Source organism: Stylophora pistillata, chromosome 3 (assembly GCF_964205215.1).
Source record: "Stylophora pistillata chromosome 3, jaStyPist1.2, whole genome shotgun sequence".
Taxonomy (NCBI): Eukaryota; Metazoa; Cnidaria; class Anthozoa; order Scleractinia; family Pocilloporidae; genus Stylophora; species Stylophora pistillata.
Window position 1 is genome coordinate 41,250,018 of NC_142521.1, and position 24,107 is coordinate 41,274,124.

The window sequence follows — 24,107 nt, forward strand, 5'->3', positions numbered from 1 at the left end:
TCGGGCCGCAAAGTTTTTTTCTGTAGTTACCTTTTCTATTCCTAGGTATGTTAGTTGGATCAGTCAAGAATGCCTCACTTTTTCAAAAATTTATCTTGAATTTGATCGGTTTTCGTGTGGGTGACTTAAGCGAACCGAGAAGGTGTCATTCAAGTGTTTCTTTTTCCTTGATTGAAATGTGATGTTCACGAAAGTCGCCCCGATGGATAAGATAGAGTTAATATACATGGCTGTGGTATTTGTTTTTTGATGAGTTCCGTAGTTTTTTGTAAATTGTCTTCCAAAGTTGTCTCAAATTAAAGTCTTGAAAAGTGTCACGACAAGCCTTCGCTCGAGTGAAATTTAATTTCCGTAAAACTCTGAAAAATAAAGAGATCCGATCAAACGGATGGTGGTCTTAGTGTAGGTACACAAATGTCTCACAACACACAAGAAATGAGCGAAATCCGTTTCTCAAGCAAAATCGACCGGACCGCTCTTACAGAGACACTCTCTTAAACTTCCACTGTTCGTCATTTGCTTTGACGAAGGGCTAACGCTCGAGAGGTCAGCTTTTAAACTCTTTATGGTGGCCATTATCACTGACTCAGTTGATAAAACCAAAATTCAGTTACAAAGCCAATATGGCGAAAGAGGTCGGTGACATGAAACGAAATCGCCAATTTTAATTCATTTATGTCGGAGAGTGCTGGCAAGCGTAGTAAACAAAAAAGATTCCTTAACCATCGTGATTTTTCGCATTTTAAGCGTCATTCGGAAGGATAACAAAATTCTTTCATGTAGTTGTTTCATGCATATATAGTCACAAGAACTTTAGCAGAACGCAACGCTTCAAATGTTATAACTTTCAACGTGGATATACAACTTTAGAAGGGATATTTTCATGTTAGAAAATAATTATTTCTATTGACAAGCAATTTTACAGCAAATCGTCAGCTATGTTAAAGCCTTTTAAACGAAACGTAAAAGTTAATACAATTCACTCCTTGTTGAAATTAGAGTGACACTTGGAGTAGATCACAGGCTTAGCTGTATACGCGAGTCGGGAGGGGGGGAGGTTAGATTTTTGGTCCTTTGGCCACGTGGTGATCATCGTAATCTGCACTCTAACAACACAGGATAAAATTACGAATAAAAATTACAATAAAAAGATAAAAGATAAGCCCCGCAGGTGTGGTGAATGTAAACCCACCTATGTATCATGTTGTCTAAATGCCTGCCCAACCCTTCTTCACTCTGCTCTCCTTTTTCCCTTTACTCAGCCAGAGGCCGCAAACACATTAGCCCATTATAAAGGTCTACGCTATCATTTCTATCATCGTTATTGTTATTATCATCATCAATACCATTATTTTAACTCTCAGGATTAACATTTTATACAGTTGTCGTCCTGTGACATGTATGACTTTCCTGATGAACTTTTTACCAAACAAATATTTTTTCAATAACTCAAAATATTTCATATTAGTATATACTAAAACAGTGGATAGCGTTGAAGGCGCGCTCTGATTGGCTAGTCAAACTCCGAATATCCTTTGCTATTTACTTCCGAGCAACTCTGGAAAAAATGGCGTCCCGGTTTGCATCCGTGACAAGCGAAGAAATCATTCAAGTTAACGACGGTGGTGTATATTATCTCACTGTTTTAGTATATACTAAAACAACTACTCACCTCAGTGTCGGTGGTTAGCGGTGGATATTTACCTCGCCGCTTCGCGGCTCAGTAAATATCCACCACTAAACACCTCCACTTTGGTGAATAGTTGTTAATTATTATCCAACTACACCTAGACGAGTACAAATAACGCCATAGACGGGTACAAATATCACGCGGTATTTGTACTCGTCTATTGTAGAGTACCGGTTAAACTGGTTTTCTCGCATCGCGCAAGCGAAGAATTGGATTGTAGTTTCGAAAGAAAAAAAAAACAAATGGCGGACAATTTGAATCATATTTTCGACGACGAAGAGTCAGAATGGCTGGCAAATATAGGTCCAAGTTCATAAGATGAATCGAACGAAGAAAAACAGCTTGACGACCAGAAAATTTCTTCATTTAATGAAGAAAATAGATGCAGCAACACAACAACGCGCCAATTCCGTTCCGCTTCGCATACTTCTGTCACGCACTCCCAGTAAATAAACATCCGCGAAATTCGCCCGCACTGAAATAACAGTTTGGCGTGTTGGATAATAAATAACTTATTAGACGTTTTGTTGTGTAGTATCGCTGAGTATTTTTACTCGTTATTTGTATTTTTGTATTTTGACTCGCCCTACGGGCTCGTCAAAATACGGCACAACTCGTAAAAATACTCAGCGATACCACACAACAAAACGTCTAATTTGATTTATATATATCGCCTTGCTCAACTGTCCCTATCAACAGCTGTCCACTGGTTGATCGGTATCCGTTACAAAGTTAGCGGGAGAGGGAAAGGCGAGGCCTACCAATGGTTTTTGCTGCCAGAACCCTTGCTTACAGACCTCTTGTAACCTCGTTTTGCTCAAGGAGACCTTTACACTTAACTTCGAGGATCCAATTGTTAATTCTTCCCTCGGGCTACTTCAAATTTCCGTGTAATTTAGTAATAGAAGTTTGGTGTTAGATTAAGATAGCAACTTCTACCTTATTATTTTGAGAATTCTCATTACATATTTGCTAAATAATGTATGGATATTATAGGGAGAAGTTACTTGTTAATCACATCTGGGACTTAATGGGTTAAACTGACTCGTTGTTAAAGAAACGCTAGGGCTGAGAAGCCGCTCTAAAACTAATAACTTGATGGCTATTTACTTATTTAAATGACTGCCGGGCTGCCATTGATTTCTCTAATTGCTGAGGATTTCGATTCATTTCGTGCTCCTTTTTTCGTGACTCTAACGAACGTGTTTGCTTAAAACAAAGCTGAGCGTTTCATCTCTCGAAGCCTCGCTTTCAGACTTATCCTAAACATTGGCAGTCTAAAGCAATAAATTATTGGGTTGAGAAATGATTGTAGTACAACCACCAAGTGAAAAATGTGGTAAAGAGGCGGGTATGTCACCTTGTAACAGCTGTTGCACATCTTAGAAACTCAATAATAGGTTATAGGAAGTACCCACGTGAATATGAAAGCCCCTGTAATAAGAAGCAAAGTGTTAACCTGTAAGTTATCCTTTTGGGCCGCTGCATTGCGCACGCTCTGTGGTCTGAGTGTAACTTTTATCCAAATGCACGCAGAGCAAACAATTGTTGTGATAATTACTCCAAAACTTGTCACTTGCCAGAAATAAACAAATGTAACAGACTCGCCAAATGCACCCTTATTATACAATTCAATTGCAGTCACGATGGCGGACAGTATCCAAATTCCCACGAGAGCAATTTTGTAGACACTACCAGTCATAACTTTGTGACGTATGGGCCAGACAACTGCATGCATTCGCTCCACTGCAATTACACCCAGAGTAAAAAGACACGCTGTCTCCGGAAAGGTGAGCAACGCATTTGACACACGAAGGGAAATACCTGTTGGTTTGAATATCAGATAAATAAGAGATGGCATTCCAAGAGCTCCAAATATGAGATCAGTGACGGCAAGATTGACGACCATCATGTGCTTTCGTGTCTTGAGGGACGGAGTCTTGATGAAAGTATACAGTGACAAGGAGTTCATGACATGATGATGAAGCTTTCAACAGCATAAACTCCGGTCCAAGCCTTTAAAGTTCCAGTTGACAGCATCTCAAAAACGACCATTTCTTTTAATTTATGAATACCCATTGAAGATAGTTCAGATTTATATGAAATGAATCATGGCATGGAATACATAAGTAAAATGACTATACCCTTAAAAGTGCCAATGAACATACAGTCCCATGCACCCAGAAAAGGAAAGAATTTTAAAACACAAGGTTTTGAAAACAATTTGTTCGCCTTTTTCTTATAGGACAACAAAACAAATATGCAAGCGTTCTTAGCAACTAGTACTGTCAAAATAGTATTCAAATACTTATTTTATGAACTAACCTTTGAAGTCTTTTAAAATAGACAAACACTTGTACGTCTCTTAAAGATCCTTCAGGGAACATGGTTTCGTCGGTAGGGTGAACGAGCAATTAATGATTAGCACTTGTTAAAAGAATTACTTCTATCACTCGAATAACGTTTTTGGGAGGATAAAAGATTCATTTGACATAAGCGATAGCTAGGAGAACCTCAAATAAAAAGAAAACCCCCTGTGTCAATAAATCCTTTAAGTAAGCTGCGTTCATAAATTAAGATGAAATTTTCTGCCTGATCCAACGAATAAAATTTACGTCTAACACTCGTTATAAACAGACCGCCGCCATTGCAAATAAAAGAGAATGTCTTTGGCGTTTCATATAGAAAACTTTGATCAAAACTTCTTTTCAGAACACCTTTCTCAATGTAAATATTATAAAAAATTGGGCTCAGATGTTGTTCAGAGAGAGTCTTGGAGATCTTGCTGTTACCTCATCGAACCATAACACTTTCCAAGTTTCGTAGAAAAATTTCAGAAGGATGAGTTTAGCGTCTTTATTACCTATTCAAAATCAAACCATTTGAAATTAGGTGTGCCGGTCCATCGCTTAAAGGATTTAGACCTCAGATGAGGAGATTGAATACATCCAAGAAACAGCATAGTGGTTGTGTTGTACGGTTGTGCGTTTTATTCAAAAATACATGCATTTATATTCATCGAAAACGAGTGTTATTTGTTAAGACTATTGAGGTTCTTCTCGTTAGCTGCTTTCAGCCGTAAGTCCGCTAAGTTTCTTTTCAGCTACTATTTCCAAAAGGGTAGATTTGCGCGAGTGAAATCAAAATTATTTTTTTTCAAACATTGACTTATTGTTAAAATTTTTAACTCTTCAGAGAGCAGTCAGAATACGTGCAATTTACTGCGCTTCGCGAAGATCGTGATTTAACGGGAGGCTGTCGTTAACCGCATCGAATGATACCGATGATCCCCGAGATTGCTACAAATATAAGTGAAAATGTCTTCGGCAAAATGGCATACTCACAAGCCAACGATGGTGCCTCCAGTCTTCAATCCATTGACAATCGAGTCAAACCGAATCCTAACTGGAACTGCTATCTCACCAGCAACTGGCGAAAGCTTGGATTTTAAAAAATTTTGCTTTTTAGACAGCAATTTAAGGCCTCATTAGAACAGTTTATACATTTCTAAAGATGCTGCTGAAGGACAACGTGAATAGATTATTGCTTAAGATAAACCTTCGCTACAATAGAGGTTCTGCACAGCAGCCATGTTGGATGGCAGGAACAATGGAAATATTTTGCATAAGAAAGAATTTTTTTCCCATGGGTAAAATAATCTCTTGTTCTTGCCATCCAACATGGCTGCTGTACAAAACCTCTATTTCAGAAAAAAGGTGAAGGAAAAACGGAAGTGCCAAGGCCAAGTTCAAAGTATGGCGGTGGGAGTTGATGGCCTCGATCAAACAAAATGGCGAAACCAATATTTGTCCAAGCCACCCTGCCGTTTGAGCCGAAATTAACATCAACTATTAATTACATTTACTTATTCATATGCATAACAGGTCTGTTGGAAGGACATGATTCTTTGGATGTTCTCATTTGGAATTAAGAAAAAACATTTCATTGGTCAAAATAAATAAAACTACTTCCGTGTTATTGTAAATTAAAAGTGTGTCGTCTTTAAAATGTTAACTAATTAGCTCTTCCTTATTCAAACAGTCTCTCTTACATCGTATTTATCTTTATTGTAAAAAGAAATCAAGACTAGACCTAATGTCCGGTTCAGAATCTTAAACACTTTTTCGTTACCCACTTGTAGCTTTTCCCCAGCGAAAAGGTTTTTTCCCTTTTTTGTCGAACATTTCCAAGAAATTAAAGAGCTGTAGTTGAATAGTTGATTTGCAAGCATCACGTTGTCTAGAACATTGAACTGATACAATAACACTACCCTCCCTTAATTATAGATAGGTCCAATTACATCTTAAAGAATTTATACAAATACGACTTCAATTAAAAATCTTCTATGCCGACGATGGGCAACTATGGGAAAATGCACAGATTAATTTTCATAGCAATTATAGATGGTAGATAGTCTTTTACAGTCACTATAATCACAAAACGCAAGATTCGTGCGTGGAATTAACTGATATCAATTCATTCAAATGCCGTGTCTCAAAGATTGAACCAAACGAGCAACAAAGAATGACACAAAATAGCCCATAATAATATGTTTTGCAAATTGGGTAATTGTTTCCGATCTCGTGGGATATCTACAACCAGAATCATATGCCAACATAACAGAAGTGTGTAAATATCTTGGAGGGGACTTAGAGTCCTATTGTATTTACACCCACCTTCGGGTGAATCATTAAATAAAAAAATAAAATAAAAATAAATCTATGTTTATTCTAATTCGCGAGAAAATACATTTGTCATTATGACAACCGTTCTTTCACTTTCGCTATCTTAAAGTCAGATCCAAAGAATCGCTCTATTAAAGGAGACTTTTCTTTTTTTGTTTTTACTGATCAAGGTGCGTCGAAGATAATTCCCTGGCAGAAAGAACCTTTGCCATTGTAGTCATTGATAAGTGATAAAGTACATTTTGCAAATAAACCACAAGCTGATTAGATGGCAAACGTGAACCTTTCCTCGAGAGTTGTTAATTGTTACACATATTCAAAAGGATACTTTTGAAAATAATAATGGTTGTATTATTAAGAAGTTGAAATCATGAATCCTTTCCTTTTTCGATGAAAAAAGAATTGCTTCTTCTTCTTGACTCATCGCATCAAAGTATAAGTATCTGTATTTATGAGCCATATGGCAGGGCGATTGGAAAACGATAGAAAATTGTTCAACGAATCCGCCACAGTCCGAATGAACACGGGTTCTCTTTTTGCATAAAGCGATTCTAAGTTAAAGAATAAACAAGCCGGCATGAATATTTTTTAATAGGACAATTCATTTCTTTTCTCAGCAGGTAAGCATTTCGAAAAGAAAAACATTGTATTTGATGAGAGTAAAACGTGTGAAGTTTTTGATGGATGTACAAGATAAAGATCAATGATTCTACAACTGATGTACAGAAAAGCGTTAGGAAAAAAAGGTATTAAAATTTGTATCTTGAAAAATAATATTGATCACATCCAATAGATTGCAGACACCCTAGGATGACAGGTAAAATTGAATCTTTTTAGCCAAAAGAAAAAGAAAACATTTCAAGTCTATTTTTAGGTATTTGTGGAAGCTCTCATATCAAGCTAAGAATTTTGGTAGGGCTTTATACTGAATTTGAAGCGTCTGCTTCGTTGCCATTTGAGAAGAGGTGTTCTTTGGTGATAACAAGACTGTCGTGATATTGGAAATAAGAAAAGAGGATAAACAATTTGACCGCCACTTCTTTGTTAGGCGAATAAAAGGCGAAAAAATTTAAACCTAGCACAAAAAGGCATGCAATTTCTCATTTATGCCACAACTCTTTCTTAAAAAAGGGCTTTTTTAAATTTCTTTTTGTTCGATTCTTATCCGTGCCATGCAGTCTGTGAACGTGACTCAAGTGTATAATATAGTTTGTGGTTGCAGTCATGTTTTTATTCTATAAACGCTGAGATGACGGATTTGGCTGCGGGAGCTATCCTGGTTGCCAAACTTTCTTCGTATCAACGTGAATTCATAGCAAATTCTCAGCATGCAAGGTAAAGTATATCCATAATTGGTATCTCAAATTCTTCTTATAGGGAATGAGTTGTCACGATAACAAGCTATATCTGGAAAGGAAATGAAGAAAGAAATGGTAAGCAATTTATCAAAACTTGCCATGATTTTTTACAACAGGCACACGAGGCAGGAAAGAAAGACCTTTTTGTGATTGCTGAAACCAAAATTCACAGGGTTAATGAACAGAAATGAAATGTAGAATGTTATAAAAGCAATATTTCAAATAGCTCTCATTTTATTTATAAGTTAAAATGGATGAAATCGGGAAACTCGAGACTTAGGAAACTTGGAACTTTTTAGGTCACTAGCGTTAGCAGACGACATTAGCTAAGTACTCAGATAGCTTTGAATGAGAGGATCTTTGACGATTTGTGTGGCTGGCGTGTGGCTGGCTGTTCTACAATAGAAAGTGAAGATGTCACCGCGGGCTTAGGCATACTGGAAAGCTCGAACGAGAACGAAAAAAACTGAATTATCAAGCCACAAACCACTAGAACAGTCAACAATTGGTGTAATCACGGGTGATCAAATAAAATCAAGAATATCATTGGTTAGTTTGAAACCACATTCTACGCAATAAGGTGGACAACACTTCTTACTTTTGGAGGAATTTGAAGATTTGTACTGTATCTCACGGTATTTCATTTTAATACTTTCCATTTTGCAAGTGAAAGTAAACGATATCTACTTTCAAAAGTAAACTAAAATAGTTTTTTTCCCCTTGGGGCGATGGAAGTCTAAGTGATAGTTATGTAGGCTGAGCTTAAGACTAGCCATACCATCGAGGGTATTTGGCGGAAATTGCTCAACTAATTGCCGAAATTTTTTGTCACCGCTTTGGCTAATGGCAGAAATATGGAAATTTCTAATTGAAAATAACTGCTCAATTTAGTCGATGTTTGCCACAACAACCTACCTTAAACCGTTTTCTACTTAATCCCAAACCCAAATACATACGATCTTTTCCCAGGTTTTGCAACTGATCACATCGTGTTCTTTGGGCTTCAGTTCTAGAAATTACTCCCATCACTCCAATGCCAAAGGCAAAGTCCTCTTTTCGAGAGGCTGTGCTTACCTTTCAGAAGACAATAAAGGCGCCAGTGCAGATGTTTTTTCTAATGTTATTCCTGAGGAAGTGAAACTCAGTCCTTCTCATCATTGAGTAGAAGTTTCTCGAGTCCCTGTGCCTGCTGATAATAAAATTTCTTCTTTTATATTTTAGTCTGCGTACGATGATCATTTACAAAAGATGATCTGTGCTATCAGTCTAATTGTTCCCAGCTTTAAAGTCCCACAGATTCAAAGATTCAATTGTCGCGCCCTCAACTAACCTCTGCCCTTACCGATATCATGTATGATAATTGATATTACGATAACAACATTATAACGTCCAAATAACTCGCAAGACAAACACGCTCGTGCTCACTGGATTCTTTCCATATCATCACGTTCTCATACCTGGCGAATCGCATTTTCTTAGTGAGGTAAGATAATTACCGCTGTTTATTCAGAGAGGTTCAAGGGGGTAATCCACGTCAATTTTGTTTGGTGGAAAATCTTAGCTGAGCGGTGTCGCGTGAACCCTACACGAGGTGAGAAAAGATCGATTGTGTCTCCTACTATTGTAGCTTGAGAACCGCTAAAAAAATTGATGTTGCCATAACCGTTTACCCCAAGAAACGGACATGCTCTTCTGGATGGTCAATAAAGCTGATTTGGTCTAAAAGGAAAGTAATGCGAAACAATCAAATTTAGATTATAACCAAGCAGCTCAGAAAAAAAGTCTTAGTGGTAATAAAACAGAACTTATTTTCTGTTTCATTGCGGGATTTTTGCAATTGAAGTTTTCGCTGATGAACAATATGATGAAAATGTAGATAGCTGTTTCCTTATGATATGGCCGGAAGCAAACAGTAAAAAAAACAATGCCCAAGGTTAGAAATGCAAATGAGCGAATTTGCTCTGTTGTCTACTCATAAAAATGAGATTTATCCAACTCAAATTGAGTGAAAATTAAGCAGGGTCTTGAGAGATCAATTCCAAAACAGATGGTAAAAGGGGATTAAGACAAAACAAATACACAGACGGCATGGAACGCTTCAGAAAACCTTGTTTGAAAAAAGTTTACGAGAAATGAAAACTTATTGAAAACATGTCTAGACTAAAATTTTCTTCTCTCCGACAAAACCTGCATGTTTGCTTTTATGCACTTTTTTCTCTAATGTGATTCAATAGGATTGCGTGCTTTGTTATTCTAACTGAAAATTAAGATAATCTGCTGAGATATCTTTTTAGGTACTTTGCGACGCCAGATTCTCTTGCGTAAATGAATTGGCGATGAAAACCATTAAAAAACATGTTCTGTTACGAAAAGGAGCAAGAGTCAAATTATAGAAGAGAGAGTTTAGCCTCGGTGCATTTTTATGTTCGCTAAACAGTCTTTCCGTAACTCATAACTTTGGAGGTTTGACGCGCTGGCGATCATTTTCTTTATATACATATATATATTTACATTTGACGGACTCTTAAGGACGATCCCGGAAGTTTTTACCATGACTCCTTCAAGGTAAATGACAAAACTGGAAATCAAAAAAGGATCCAGGTGCTTGGGGAAAGTAACCTCAAATGGCATAAGGCTTAAACTCCAATGGTAACATTATAATAACGAAATAATTTGGTGTAAGGTTACGATAGCACAGCTACAGTGCGGCAGAAAACATGACTACGCTTACATTTCATGTTTGGGGTATATCAATTTCTGAAAACTGAAGCCGGAGGTTAAAAATTTCTACCGAAAGTGAATCACTATACGCCTAAAGAGTCATTTGAGTAAACTGTGTTATATTTAATCTCGTTTACTATGTCAGTCAAAAGTAGATGTTTATTTTTTCATCACTAGTTTTTTAAGTGAGATATTTTTTATGTCTTAGCCTACTCATACATATATGATCGATCATCAAACAACAAAAGCATTCCGTCAACGCGAGGACGCTGTAAGTGCATTCGGAAACACTTTTGATTCGCAAAAAGTATTTTAAAGTACTTCGTCTCGTGAATTACTGGGCCTATTTTCAGGAAATCTCATTAAATGGTCGAGAAAACATAATGGACAATGGATTGAGGCGGCGAAATAAATATTCATAAAATATTGTCTTGTATCCAGTAGCAGTGTCTAGGAAAATGTTCCAATGTGAATAAATACTGAAGGATTTTTTCCAAAATGAGGGGAAAACATCATCAACAGCACAAGTTTTAGCAGTAAATATGGAATGATATTTCTTGGGTCTAAATCCACCCAAAAAAAAAAAAAAAACAGGTCTACTGTCATCAGTACATGTTTCTCGCTGCATGTTTAGTCTTCGTTCGTTGTGTTCTTTTTAAATAAAATACAACTGTGAATTGTCACTCCTTTGCTGACAGTGCAAGCTCATTGAATGTTATTACAAAAAGATAAAGGAGATTGTGACTCGTTGACTATCTGATAAGGCCTGATGCAAAAGTTTCAGTCGGTGTAATTGAAAAAAACTAGCTAGCTCGGCTTACTTCAGAAAAATGATTAGAGGAAGGGGTCTCATCTCTTGATGTTATCTGATGAAAGTATCCCTAAACCCACGCGTTTATTTTTCATTTCTAGAGAATGATATTTTACCTTAAAAGAAGACTCAGAAGTCAGGTAAATAATAGAAATCTCTCTTTCTAAATTGAATATATATTCATATTTTCATTTGTCAACAAGGCCACAAAATACTAATTATCCTGAACGAGTTTACTTATTTCGATTTTAAATATAATACCTCTTAGAAAATAAACCTCCAACATGAAAATGATAAAACAACTAGAGGAAATAAAAATAAAGAGTTTTGTGATCTAAGCCAAATATCACAAGGGGGTTTAGTCCATTACGCATCAAATTGAAGACTTCAGAGTTTTCAAATCGGAACAGAGCCAGGGAGATGAGATGTTACTTGAAGGACTTTTCCTAGCAGCCGCGTGTAGGGAAAAATTTTTTACTTAAGAAATTTTCATTTTGATTATCGAAGAGTAATCGTAGGTGTAGTGTTTCCCAATGTCGTCAAGACGATCGTAATTTGTTCTCTTTCTTCAATAGTGACTACTATATTATTGTGCTCCTATGGTAATAACCATAGTGACATCGTGTCATCAAAGTCAGCGTTTTTCAGAATACTCATAAAGGAAATATTTGCTTGCAAATAGAATTTTTATGCTTCTTCTCCCCGTTGTGTACTTTTTATTTCTTTTGGGGGCCTGGGACTTGGGGTGGCATTTAATTGGATTGTACCCAATGAAAAGACCTAGAAAAAGAGATAAACAAAATCCAAAGTTGTAAACAAAAAGAAAATATGATTATTACATGTATTAAAAAACGGGGATGGACGGTAATTAATCAGTTGAAATTTAAAAACGATTTCTGGCAAAAATGATTAAAAACTACGAGCTTTCGACTGCCCAAACTGCAGTCTTCGACGGGTAAAATGAATGATAAGCAAGCGATGAGAGAATTTAAATAAAAATATGATCTGCGAAATAATGAGAATGTAAATGATTATGAATATTTGTTAAAAAGAATGTTGTATTGTCGAGGTAACGAGCAAGAATTGTTATCTGCGTTTGTTGTCATTCTGGTATGCCACGCTTCTAATGTTTTTCTGGTTCCAAAAGAGCCTTTGTCAATAATTGACGCGTTTTCAAAATCAATGGCGTGGTTGTTGGACCAGGCGTAGTCAGCAATTCTAGAACCTTTGGCCGCAGTTTTGATATTTCTCAAATGTTCTTTTTTTCGGGTATTAAAAGCTCTACTGGTTTCCCCAATATAACACCACGAACAATTTGCACAGGGAATTTTATACACGACGTTGGTCTGCGATTCCATCGAAGGTCGGAATTCGTGGTGTTATATTGGGGAAACCAGTAGAGCTTTTACTACCCGAAAAAAAGAACATTTGAGAAATATCAACACTGCGGCCAAAGGTTCTGGCATTGCTAATCACGCCTGGTCCAACAACCACGCCATTGACTTTGAAAACGCGTCAGTTATTAACAAAGGCTCTTTTGGAACCAGAAAAACATTAGAAGCGTGGCATACCAGAATGACACCTAACGCAGATAACAATTCTTGCCCGTTTCCTGGACAATACAACACTCTTTTTAACAAATATTCAATCATTTATATTCTCATTATTTCGCAGTTCATGTCTTTATTTAAGTTCTCTCATCGCTTGCTTATCATTCATTTTACCCGTCGAAGACTGCAGTTTGGGCAGTCGAAAGCTCGTAGTTTTTAATCATTTTTTCCAGAAATCGTTTTTAAATTTCAACTATGTTTCATCCTGGCTGCGGCCCTTCAATATTTTCAGGTAATTAACTAGTTTGAGACACGAAAGCTAAGATTTAGGGAGGTAAAACCCCTAATGCAAAATCTTTCAATTAACCCCGATTTATCCTTTGCTAACAGACTCACCACGTTATTTGTTTTATTTGTTTGTGTATTCATTTATTTATTTATTCATTAATTTTTTTTCTTTTTTGCAGTTTTAATCTGTAAGTATGAATAGGACCGTGAAGGAAAGTTCTAGCAACTATGACTTCAATTCTACCCAAGGGACACCAACTATGAATGGCACGATGCCTCTGTCTGAGCAGGTCATGTGGTGTGTAGCTCTCGCATTGGTGGCAGTGGCTATCATCGTTGGCAATTGTATGACCATCGCAGTCTTCACTAAAAGGAAACTTCTACGCATGCGTGCCAACTACTTTCTTGTAACGTTAGCTGTCGCAGACCTCATGGTCGGCACATTTGCAGTTCCAATGTATATCCATCAGTTAATATCCTACTGGAAAAATAATGCTGAAGGGACTTACATTGCGTATAAAGCCGTAGACATTTTCACAGCATTTTCTTCAATCTTTGCTCTGACAATAATCGCTCTGGAGCGACTGTATGCGGTGATGTGTCCTCTAAGGCATCGTCTAACCTCCAAAAAAGCCTACTACAAACTCATAGCAGTCGTATGGATTTTGTCTTTGTTGGTAGCTGTGTTGTATTTTATGAACGGATTCAAGGTGTTCAAGTATAAAATTTTTTTCTACTTTGTTATCTTCTTTATATTCACATCTCTCCTGCTCATTTGTGTGGCATATGTGCTCGTATGGGCGAACGTTTCTTATCATAAAAGAGAGAAACCAAAGCGGGAGAGCAGATATCAGGAAGAACTCGACCAAATGAAGCGAAGTGCCCAAGAGAAACAACTCGTCACGACCCTTTTAATTATAACACTCGTTTTCGTTTTAACTTGGATACCTTTCTACATTCTTAACATCGTGGTTTTTTTAAATGATGATTGGGAGTCGTCTCACATTCCTTATGAAGTCTTCGCTTTCACTAAGCTATTGCATTATAGCAACAGCTTTGCCAATCCAATCGTATACTCCATAAGAATACCAAAATTTACTAGAACCCTTCTTGGATCTCTGCGTCGAAGAAAGACTGCGCTATTCGAATCACTGCGGTTAAGTTGATTAGTAGTTTGTTGTGTGACTCTGTGCAAAATGTGTCTGCAATATCTACTCAAGGTTTAGGAAACTTGGGTCATTTGATATGTTGTGGGATCTTTATCTTCCTCCCAGACGACCATTCTATTAGATGACTAGCTACCCTCCCAGCGAAGAGGTTGAGCGTCACATTAAAAGAGGTAAACTCCGTGACCCTAATCAACCACATTCTGCGATTAAATTTACAAGGCCCGACTTTCGCTAGTCGATTAAAGGTGCAACTGCATATTCGAAGTAAACCAGTCTAGTGCAGAGACCTCAACTGAGTGCCTCAATACTCCTCTATTATAAACAAAGTGCCGGACTGAAACAATTTCATTTTACTTTCAGTTTTCAAAATCGAATCATAGCATTATCACCAAAGAAAAACAATTTTTAATTCATATATACAATCTATTGATACATGTGTAGAAGAAAGGAATATGCAGAGAACTGCTTTAAAAGGTTAGGAATGGACAAAATAATTCCAAGAATTATAACCGATTGTTCATGATAATAAACTAATCTCAGGGATATTGTCCAAAAATTCAATCTCGTTGGTTTAATTGTGCGTGATTACCTTTAAATTGATAGTATATTGAGAAGTATGTCATGTGGTCTTCCCAATTTCCTCCTAGACCTACCAACTCATGATTTACATTGACAGGTCCTGATAAGGCAGATTCCAATAAAGCACGTTCTGAAAGCTCACTCTGAGGTACCTTTAGAAAATTCATAAAGGTGCAATATGAAATACTTAATGAAAAGCAAATGATCGACGATGAGCTCTACACCGATTCCCAGACTTTAACTCTGAACTCAAGCTCAGACTGTGAACACCACAATCAACTCTCCTTGCCTCGTTGGTCGAACATGGACACTTCCTACTGAATGATTGGCCGCAGGCTTAAATCGTGAAAGGAGAAGTATAATCCAGAAACCATATAGTTTTTATCTCCAACCATAACAAGAGTAAAGAAAATGCGATAAAAATTCTACTGTACACCTTCGAAGACAATTTTCGAACGGCTCCGCCTCCCAGTTAGCTCAATGGATAGAGCGCTGGACTGTTGTTTGGGAGGTCGAGGGTTCGAGCCCTGGCCGGACCAACACTCAAGGTCTTAAAATAACTGAGAAGAATTTGCTACCTTTCTATAACATCAAGAAATGGTTAGATATTCGTCTTCTCGGATAGGGACGAATAAATGGAGGACCCGTCTCCTGCAGGAGGGGTAGGAGACGTTAATTTCCCACGTACGAGATTACTGTGTGATGGATGGGTTGGGTTTAGGTGGATGAACCTAGTAGGGGACTACGTGTCCTATTGTTCTTCCAGCTGTACAATGTACAAATCCCCGGGGTGGGATGGGTGGGTTGGGTTTAGGTGGATGAACCTAGTAGGGGGCTACATGTCCTATTGTTCTTCCACCTGTAAAATGTACAAATCTTTAGAAACGAAACGAAACGAAATATCTTGAGCTAGCAAATAAAAAACGGGACATCCCTCATAGAACCCGCTACTTTGCTCGACATCACTCGCGTGACTGCGTAGGACCGGCTAAGAAGTCAGTAATTTTTCTCTGTTAACAGAGACCTTTCCAAGGAGAGAATTTACATTTTATTCTCAAATTTCAAGGCTTACTGCTGATAGAGATGACTCAGTTTTAACAAAGACGGTTAGGTCCGTACAATTATTTGGACTTGAGATAAAACACACATCAGTAAAGTTAACAAGGTTACTCGCTGGCGAAGATTATCATCAAAGCCACGTACAATTTAAAAATACTTGAAAACTACTTCGTGGTATGTAAGACCATTCCACCTAAAACTTTCACTATCTGTCAGCCAAATACTGGAATTGATAGCAAGAGGAAATATTGTAAAGGTTCTAGATGTAAGAAAATGCGTTCTATAAGCTGTATGGGTCAAACCTATCATGAATGGCACATGTTGAATGGGCAGTTTCTTTTTCAACGCTACATCGATTAATTTTGAGTTTCTTTTGCTCCAAACTGACCACTGCCGTGATGGAAATTTCTATAAAATGTCCTCGCAATTCAAGGCCAAAAATGCCTGACTGATGCATTCTAACATCTACGTAATCAAGAAATAGAGCAAAAAGAGTAAACAACCCGCGGTTTTTTTGAACACGTTTTCCTTATGGCATCTGCACATTATTTAATGATTCTGGGAGCACTCGAAAGTTGCATCAAGTAGTGCCGTTGATGATAAGATAAATTACAAGTTAGAGCAATAATAATAATAAATTTATATAGCGCTTATTGCAAGCCTCTAAGCGCTTCACAATGTTTTGCGGGGGACTTAACAAACTTGCTTGCGTCCTTATCCGAGAGTTACAGTTCATTTTAGTCCATTTTTGTTCAAACATTTTGAACTTGGGCTTAGTAATCAATGCTGTTATGACTAGTATTTCAAAACAAGAAATGCATCTTGTTAGACTTTAGTTATAACCATGCCGTCAGCTGTTAGTTTCGATGAGTGGGCGGAACTTTCCTGGCTGATATCACTTCCGGCTGCCCCGTGTTCTGACTCGCCGTCATCGTCAAGATATGATTCGATTTTAGAATTTGAATCCTAAAGAATAAAGAGAGGAGTAGTCAAAGGTTTGTCCTGGGGATGGGACAAAGTGTCCCTCCAGCTGCTTGAAGCCCCAAATGGGTGAGAAATATTGCAAATTTTAAGCTAGACGATCGAATAAACCTAGATAGAATCGCAACTGAATAAAATTTTGCATTCTGATTGGTTAACGAAGCGAGGTATTTAGCGTGGAATTGCCAGTTGAAAACGAAGATAAGTGATATTGTTTTACACCTCTTGTTTCGCGCTCAGGATAGAAAAAAGTAATATTGTTGCTTTTTATTCAATTATGCGATTTAAGGAAAATCCATAACCTGACTCGCGAATTCCGCGTTTAACAGCACTTGAAAACCGATATCGCACTTCGTAATTTATGCCTCATTATCACTAATGCAATTTATACCTCAATATCACTACAGTGTAATGAGGTAATGAATTTTCCTTTAGTATCGATTTTTCACGGGCGTGCGACGAAAAGATAAAAGATGCATTCATTGCATGCTGACCATAATAACAATTGCCTTACGATCGACCACACAGATGATCTGTTGAACGGGAAGAGAATGACATTCCATCATTTTCCCTTGGCTGAATTCATTTGTCCATTTTAAAAAAGTTCGCACTTTTAATTAAAGGCACAGTTACCTACCTCATGTAACAACTTTATCTTTTTAATAGGTTCATATACTAATTTTTGAGTATTTGACTAATTTTCCACTTTACCATTTCAACTTTGTTGATATATCCAAACTAATTTTTGAGGGCTGGTTTGTTACCTGTGATAAGTAGCAGTCAGCCTCGTCATCCCAAATTCTGTCTTCCAATGAGCTATCCGAAAAAAAAGATGTGTTAACCCTAAAGACTAAGGAGGGTTGTTGTTCTGTCAAATGCCTATTTTGAGGAAAATTTTTAGAAATTTCGCTAAGATTCCACCAGACCTACAAAGTTCTCCATTAGTACCTGGCAATTTACGACATTGAGAATACTTGAAATATCTTAAAACGGCGTCTTGCAATGTATACCGTTTGTGACAAGACAATCGTAAATTACCGTTGAGTAATAAGATAAGTTCTCGTACACCAGTAAATGAAAAACAACATAATGGATTAAACATTTCAATAACTGTACAAATATTTGACTGAAAATCCGATGCCAACATTGCAGTATCTCTACTTCGGAACAAATCTGCTCATGAGAAAAAGAGCCTGTTTGGTTCTGACCGATGCATCATGTTCTAAGCCCTCTGTATTTGTCACTCTCGTCTAAGGAAACCGTCTTTCAAGGTACAGTTTTCAAGCCATGAGAGTGTACCCTGAATAGAGGTCACACTGTGCTAATTAGTGAATTTCACTGCAAACAACTTACTGTCCTTTCTTAGTGAGCACATAATCTGAGCCGCTGTACATTCCCGGGTCGCTTCCATATGGATGAGACATCCTGCAACAAAAATATGTTTTTTATGAAAAATTTAACAAATTCACAACGATAAGCGAGGCAAAAAACATATTACAAGTACCACAGAGGGAACTTTCTCGTATTGTAGTTAGTAAATGATTTGTCCGTTAAGGACCAAGATTCAATCAGATATCGGAGAAAGGTAAAGAAGTGAGTAAATGTTAATACAGCTTTCTAATACCTGACAGAAGCTACACTCTTGTCTTCAATAGTACCAATGACGTCATCATAATACGACCAGGAACCACTAGAAAATAATTTTTACATTACAGAGTAGCCCTGAACATGAAAAGTTCACGAGATTTGCCAGATCTTGCTTTTAAGCATGTTCTAATAGGATGAAGATATTTTTTTGAGTATTGCATAATATAAAATAAAAATGAAGTGAAAAAGAAATACCTTATAATGAAGGTTATTTTACCCACTTTTTTCGAAGAAGAAGTGAAAAATAAAGCTTCCCAGCAAGGTAGTGAAATAGTTGTTCAGTTGTTTTCTGTGTCAGTATGATCATGCTGAAAAGAAACGGTTCGGGGGCATGGTCGTATCGAGATACAAAAAATATGTGAGCTCCATTTTAAACACCTACTTGCGATTGGTGGTTCCAAGTTTTCTTCGTGCTCTTGGCGAGTTATACATTTCACGTTTCTTTACTCTAAGAGACAAAATAGTGGATAACGATTCACTTCAAAAATTAAATGGTCCTTAGGCTGGTATGCGTAAAAGTAGGAGCGTTACCTCTCATGACGGAGGCACGAGTGAGCGTCAATGAGTTGTTACAATCTAACACAGGGAAACCTTGGTTTTGAGTTTTCTTTCGACATAAAATAGTTACCTGCAACGAGTCTTTAGGGCAAAACACAGACCAAGTGATAACAGCAGCACAACAACGGATCCAAGGATGATAAGTGCTAGTTCAGCGTTACCCAAGCCACCGTCCTCCGTTGGAGATTGTGTGGTGGCAGAGATGGGAGCTCTGATTTTCCACCTGGCGTACAAGGTCTCCAACTGGTCAGCGTACTTTTCAATAGTGCTAGGGTAGAAAAAAAAGATGCCATGTTTGACAATAGCTTGTCTTTTTTCTTTATGAAAAAGCAATACTTGATTCTAATGTTTTTTTAAGGTGTCTTAAATAGTGAACGGAAAAAAGGTGGGAAAAGTAGCCGAAAAGTAGGTAGCAGTTCAGCATAGAGTAAATTTGCATAAACCATTCCAAGCTGTTTGAATTTCTCCAAACAATAAAAAGAATTCGCAGCCCTGTGATTACCAAAAATATGTGTCTAGCGAATGAAAAAAATATAGAAGAGAGAGATAGCTAAGCCTTAACTTCTTCTTCCCAATAAAAAACGGGTTTTTAGTGACATATCAAACAATTATGAAGGTAAAATATTTACCTCAGTACTTCATCGCTAGTCACGATGGTCTGAGTATTAACATCAACAGCGTGAAACAACACTTCAGAGTTAACGATCTGTTTACCATCCGTGTTCTCTGAAAAGACTTTGAATATCGCTTCTATGTTCACTTCAGCCTCAGTTATGTTATTCAAAACGCTAAGGAAAGAGCACAAAAAAATTAATAATTATGATAAAAAGAGAGACAGCATTCAGAAACAGTAGAAGACGGTCCAGTGAAGAGAACACGCATTCCCTTGCCCAGAAAAATGATAGCTTCAAATCTATTCATCTAGAAATTATCATAATGCGCAGAGATGAAGCTGGGAGGTTGAAGACTACCTCGTGAAATGAGTTCGCTGAGCTAATCAAGACACGTATCGACTCGCCTTTGTTTCATGAACGAATCTACAGATCAGATCATATAAAAGACACAATTCAAATAAAATGAATGGAACGTACAAAAGCGACGGAGACGTAATAAAAAAGAAAGAAATCATGGAGGAAAGAAAGAGGTGCCGAATGGTGAAATGGTTGGATTATTCATGTACGGATTTCTGGAAATTTTTCTTTTTCTGAGGCTTCTACTATTGACATTAGAATGGAAACAGGAAACTAAAACCAAGTAAGGACATGGGATAATCGACTTGTCACGTGCAAATACAAATAAACCAATGAGAATAATCAATCGGGTAGTCTCTAACCTTATAAATTCCTCTTTGTTTCGATCAATAAGAGATGGATCAACTTCAGCCTTGAGAGTTACTCGTTGCTCATCAATGAGTACAAATATCTGTAGGAAAGTAAGGACGTGTTGCCGGCTATAAATACTAGTTACAAATATCAACAGTTCGTCCAGTATTTTACTTTTACGCAAAATACATATGCCATAGCCGATTGAATGGTTTCGGAATTGTGCTAACAACTCATGCACGAGTATGATTATTTGGCCTTAATTCTGAAACGAATTCATTTTCGTTTTAATTTTCGTCCTATTTTACTATTCAAAGTTAATCGACCTTTTAGTGTATAACATTTCTCAAAAAAATCTCAAGGCACTTGAGAGCCACCATAAATTTGCAAACTTTAAGATTGGTTCTGAAGCCACAAAACAAAAGATGTAACCAGAGCCAAATAGAGTACCTGGACCGTGGCCTCTCCTTCAGCCTCGTTTGTAGGAGGCTTTCCGTGGTTGTCATGAGCGCTGACTTTAATTTCAAACCGTTCGCCCTTTTTCCCTCTAAAGTTGCTGGCAGTTGTTATGAATCCAGTGTCTTCGTCTATTTTGAAAAAGCCACCATCGTTACCAGAGGATATCCTGTATTGCACCGCACTAAAGTTACCAGCGTCTCTATCTGTAGCCTGAAATAATTATAATAACTTATAATTAACTATAATTATAATTCTATGGAGAAGCCAATTTTGCACATGCTCATAGAAACAGCGCGAGTCCCCTTATTCCATACATACACGGTGGTTTGCGGTAGGTCTTGGTAGAGGGGTGCTGTAATCCCAATAGCACCAAAATCTTTTATAAAAAGTCAACCTCCTCGAAAAAGGACGGCTGTGTGTCCGTATTCAAAAGTCAATTTTTTCACATGCTTATAGAAACCAGTATAACTCCACTTATCCCATACATACGCGATGGTTCGCGGTAGGTCTCGGTCGAAGAGTGCTGTAGTCCCACTAGCACGAAATCTTATATAAAGAGTCATCCTCCTTTAAAAAGGACGCCTGTGTGTCCGTATTAGAAGAGAATTATCTGGATAAAACACTTGCGGAGGTTGTCGAAAACTAGGATATTTCCTTAGGGTTATTTCTTTTGCTGGCCTTTGAAATAAAAAACATTTGTAAAACATGGTCTCCTTCTCGTACCTTGACTTTCATTATGTACGTGTTAAAACTTGCAGCTTCTGCAACACCTAAAAAGACAAATTATTCTATTCATTTTCGCCAATGTTTACTTTCGTAATTGAGCACCGGAAAAAAAGCGGACTACCACTGAGTGAAAAATAAAGTAAAATACAACGGGGGCAATCAAGCAAGGGTACGTTAAATCATGGCTTGTTCCCCCCCCCCCCCATTACATGGCTTACGACTTAGTCGACCACTGTGGGGGGGAAGGTAAAGTATTCCTCACATTACAGAATTATTCCCGCAGAGTATCGTGAAGATTATATTTAGTTCAATTAGTCGATCTTACCTCCAGTGAAGAGCGGTCTGATAAACCTAGGAGCGTTATCGTTGATATCAAGAATAGCTATCATAAGGGTTGAAGTGTCATACAAATAACCCTCAGCTGCAACCAAAATGGAACATATATCAAATTTAAAATGATGGTGTTTTAAAATTTTCTCCTAAGATCTTTTTCAGCTTAAATCAGAGAGTAAGTTCGAAAAATTGCTTCAGTCCCTTTGGATAAATTTGCATGCTGAAAATTCATCTTGGATTAAGTAATGTGTTATCCTGAAAGTTTTCAATAGAATCTGAAATTTTTCTGTAGTTCCTGTCGTTCGATTCAGCCAGCTCCACTCCCCCTGTTGATTAGTGATCTAACGCAGTTACGAAAGGAAGAAAAGTAAAGTATACTCCAAACGACAGCGCATACCATCCACATTTCTCTCCCGTGGTCGACTGGTCTCATTGAAAGCTTTGGTTTCATAGTTATAGGCTCGAACCTCCAGAGTGTATGTAGGATGCCTCTCCCGATCTAGACCCTTGTTCACGAACACAGTACCAGTGTCATCAATACGGAAGTCACCTGGACGGAAAAAATTACTATGAGTGGACATAATTATAAGAAAGCGTAAATTTTCTATTTCATTATTTTTTCATAGTGCTTTTAATTGGTATCGTTTGGCTGCAAAGTTCAGACACCAAGGTGAGCTTGGAAACAAATCAATAGCTACAGAGAGCAAGACGTCAACCGTACATAAAAAAAAATCCTTCGAGCTTTACAAGAACCACCTTACCCCGATCATCTCCAACTGTTATCTTGTAAGTTATTTCAGCATTTGATCCCATATCTTGGTCTGTGGCTCTGACCTTGAGAACTGAGCGACCGATGGGAGCCGCCTCAGTGACTGACGCGCTTAGAGATAAATAAGGAGAAAAAAAATAATTGAAACAGTCTGACCTACAGAATGAGAAAAAACACCATATTGGTTCTGAGTTTTCCAAGTAAGTGGTTTCTATATCATGGCCAGAGTTTCCGATATTTGAGCGAGAGCGACTATGGTTTTTAATTTTAAACAAAATGTATGTTCATAAATACCTGTAGAACGTTTTGTCGAAATTCGGCTGGTTGTCATTTACGTCATCAACGATGACATAAACAGGAACAACAGACGAGAGGGACTGGGGTGATCCAAGGTCCTTTGCTTCTACAATAACCATAAAGTGTCTGTATTCTTCTTCGTCGATGTTGTTTTTTAACGTCATTATTCCGGAATCTTGATTCATGCCAAACACGTTTGCAGTTATCTCGTCATACAGGATTTTATACAAGACACGACTGTTCGTACCCTGGGATGGGAAGGTTATCAAAAGTAAGGGTTACATCGTAATGAAGATACAAACTTTAATTAAGTAATTAAGTTCACCCGATATTTCATTGCTCTTGCTCTTTATGTAACGAAATGAAGTAGCTTTCAAAATTTGACATTAACCTTGATCCTCTCTGCCACAAAAAAGAACGAAACTTTGACGCTTCGGTCTCCAAAGGTTACAGATGTATATGGTAATGTTCCTTTAAGAAATTGACAGTTATATAACAGGTAATTCCACTCGATGAACGCTAACTTCACGATTCATTAAAAAAAAAAAAAATGCTGTCAAATTGTTCAGCTCTGTTTTCTTCAGATAAGGGACAATAAGTTTAGTGCCAAACGTTTCCCTTAAGTGATTTGACACTGTATTACCTTCGTATCTGGTACATTAATTGAAAGAACACCGTATAAAAGGGACACTTTTTTAGTCCCACTTCATTGGTAACATCGAACGGAAACCTCTGTATGGGAGACAACTATTCTAGTGCCTCCCAGGAACAAATTCAAACTGAAGCCCAGTCTCTCATGAGGCTGCATCAAGCACAATTCGCCTAAATAGCCAGATATGTGACTTTACTAACCAGATCTTTGTCCTGAGCGGACACTTTCACAATAGACGTCCCAGCTTTGGCTCCCTCGGAGACTGTCTCGTTGTAGCTTGGAACACTAAAACGAGGTGCTTCGTCATTAGTGTCCCGGACATTGACTCTCACTATTGTCCCACTGCTCAGGGGTGGACTGGATGCAACATTGGTGGCAGCCACTGAAAGATCGTAGTGCGTATTTCTTTCGCGGTCCTAAATGCAAAACACCAAACGACATGTGCATATTTTG

At 37.6% G+C, this 24,107-nt stretch overlaps 2 protein-coding genes and 1 pseudogene across 7 annotated transcripts in view; 1 reads left to right on the forward strand and 2 right to left on the reverse strand.

Moving 5' to 3' along the window:
* Nucleotides 1–696: 696 nt before the first annotated feature.
* Nucleotides 697–6,985, reverse strand: LOC148736131 (somatostatin receptor type 2-like; annotated as a pseudogene).
* A 5-nt stretch (nucleotides 6,986–6,990) lies between these two features.
* On the forward strand, nucleotides 6,991–14,828 carry LOC111328908 (adenosine receptor A3-like). 6 transcript variants are annotated; one of them, XM_088754345.1, is made up of 5 exons: nucleotides 6,991–7,121; nucleotides 7,753–7,808; nucleotides 8,741–8,866; nucleotides 11,365–11,405; nucleotides 13,283–14,828. In XM_088754345.1, the coding sequence occupies exon 5, from the start codon at nucleotides 13,298–13,300 to the stop codon at nucleotides 14,267–14,269; it is 972 nt and encodes a 323-aa protein (XP_088610471.1). In that variant the 5' UTR covers nucleotides 6,991–7,121; nucleotides 7,753–7,808; nucleotides 8,741–8,866; nucleotides 11,365–11,405; nucleotides 13,283–13,297; the 3' UTR covers nucleotides 14,270–14,828. The 6 variants fall into 6 exon arrangements, with proteins under 6 accessions (XP_088610471.1, XP_088610469.1, XP_022789175.2 ...); XM_088754343.1 differs by having other exon boundaries at nucleotides 7,753–8,866; XM_022933440.2 differs by lacking the exon at nucleotides 8,741–8,866 and having other exon boundaries at nucleotides 11,367–11,405.
* A 1,048-nt stretch (nucleotides 14,829–15,876) lies between these two features.
* LOC111328931 (cadherin-23-like) overlaps nucleotides 15,877–24,107 on the reverse strand; it is a 63,487-nt gene continuing 55,256 nt past the window's right edge. The window contains exons 73-87 of the mRNA XM_088754385.1: nucleotides 23,855–24,070; nucleotides 23,000–23,250; nucleotides 22,698–22,816; nucleotides 22,334–22,486; nucleotides 21,929–22,024; nucleotides 21,601–21,647; nucleotides 20,869–21,087; nucleotides 20,430–20,518; nucleotides 19,726–19,884; nucleotides 19,167–19,364; nucleotides 18,921–18,986; nucleotides 18,516–18,581; nucleotides 18,245–18,316; nucleotides 17,656–17,707; nucleotides 15,877–16,876 (exon numbers count right to left, since the gene is read on the reverse strand). Coding sequence (XP_088610511.1) covers nucleotides 16,736–16,876; nucleotides 17,656–17,707; nucleotides 18,245–18,316; nucleotides 18,516–18,581; nucleotides 18,921–18,986; nucleotides 19,167–19,364; nucleotides 19,726–19,884; nucleotides 20,430–20,518; nucleotides 20,869–21,087; nucleotides 21,601–21,647; nucleotides 21,929–22,024; nucleotides 22,334–22,486; nucleotides 22,698–22,816; nucleotides 23,000–23,250; nucleotides 23,855–24,070 — 1,944 coding nt within the window. The 3' untranslated portion in view covers nucleotides 15,877–16,735. The remainder of the gene's footprint in view (nucleotides 16,877–17,655; nucleotides 17,708–18,244; nucleotides 18,317–18,515; nucleotides 18,582–18,920; nucleotides 18,987–19,166; nucleotides 19,365–19,725; nucleotides 19,885–20,429; nucleotides 20,519–20,868; nucleotides 21,088–21,600; nucleotides 21,648–21,928; nucleotides 22,025–22,333; nucleotides 22,487–22,697; nucleotides 22,817–22,999; nucleotides 23,251–23,854; nucleotides 24,071–24,107) is intronic.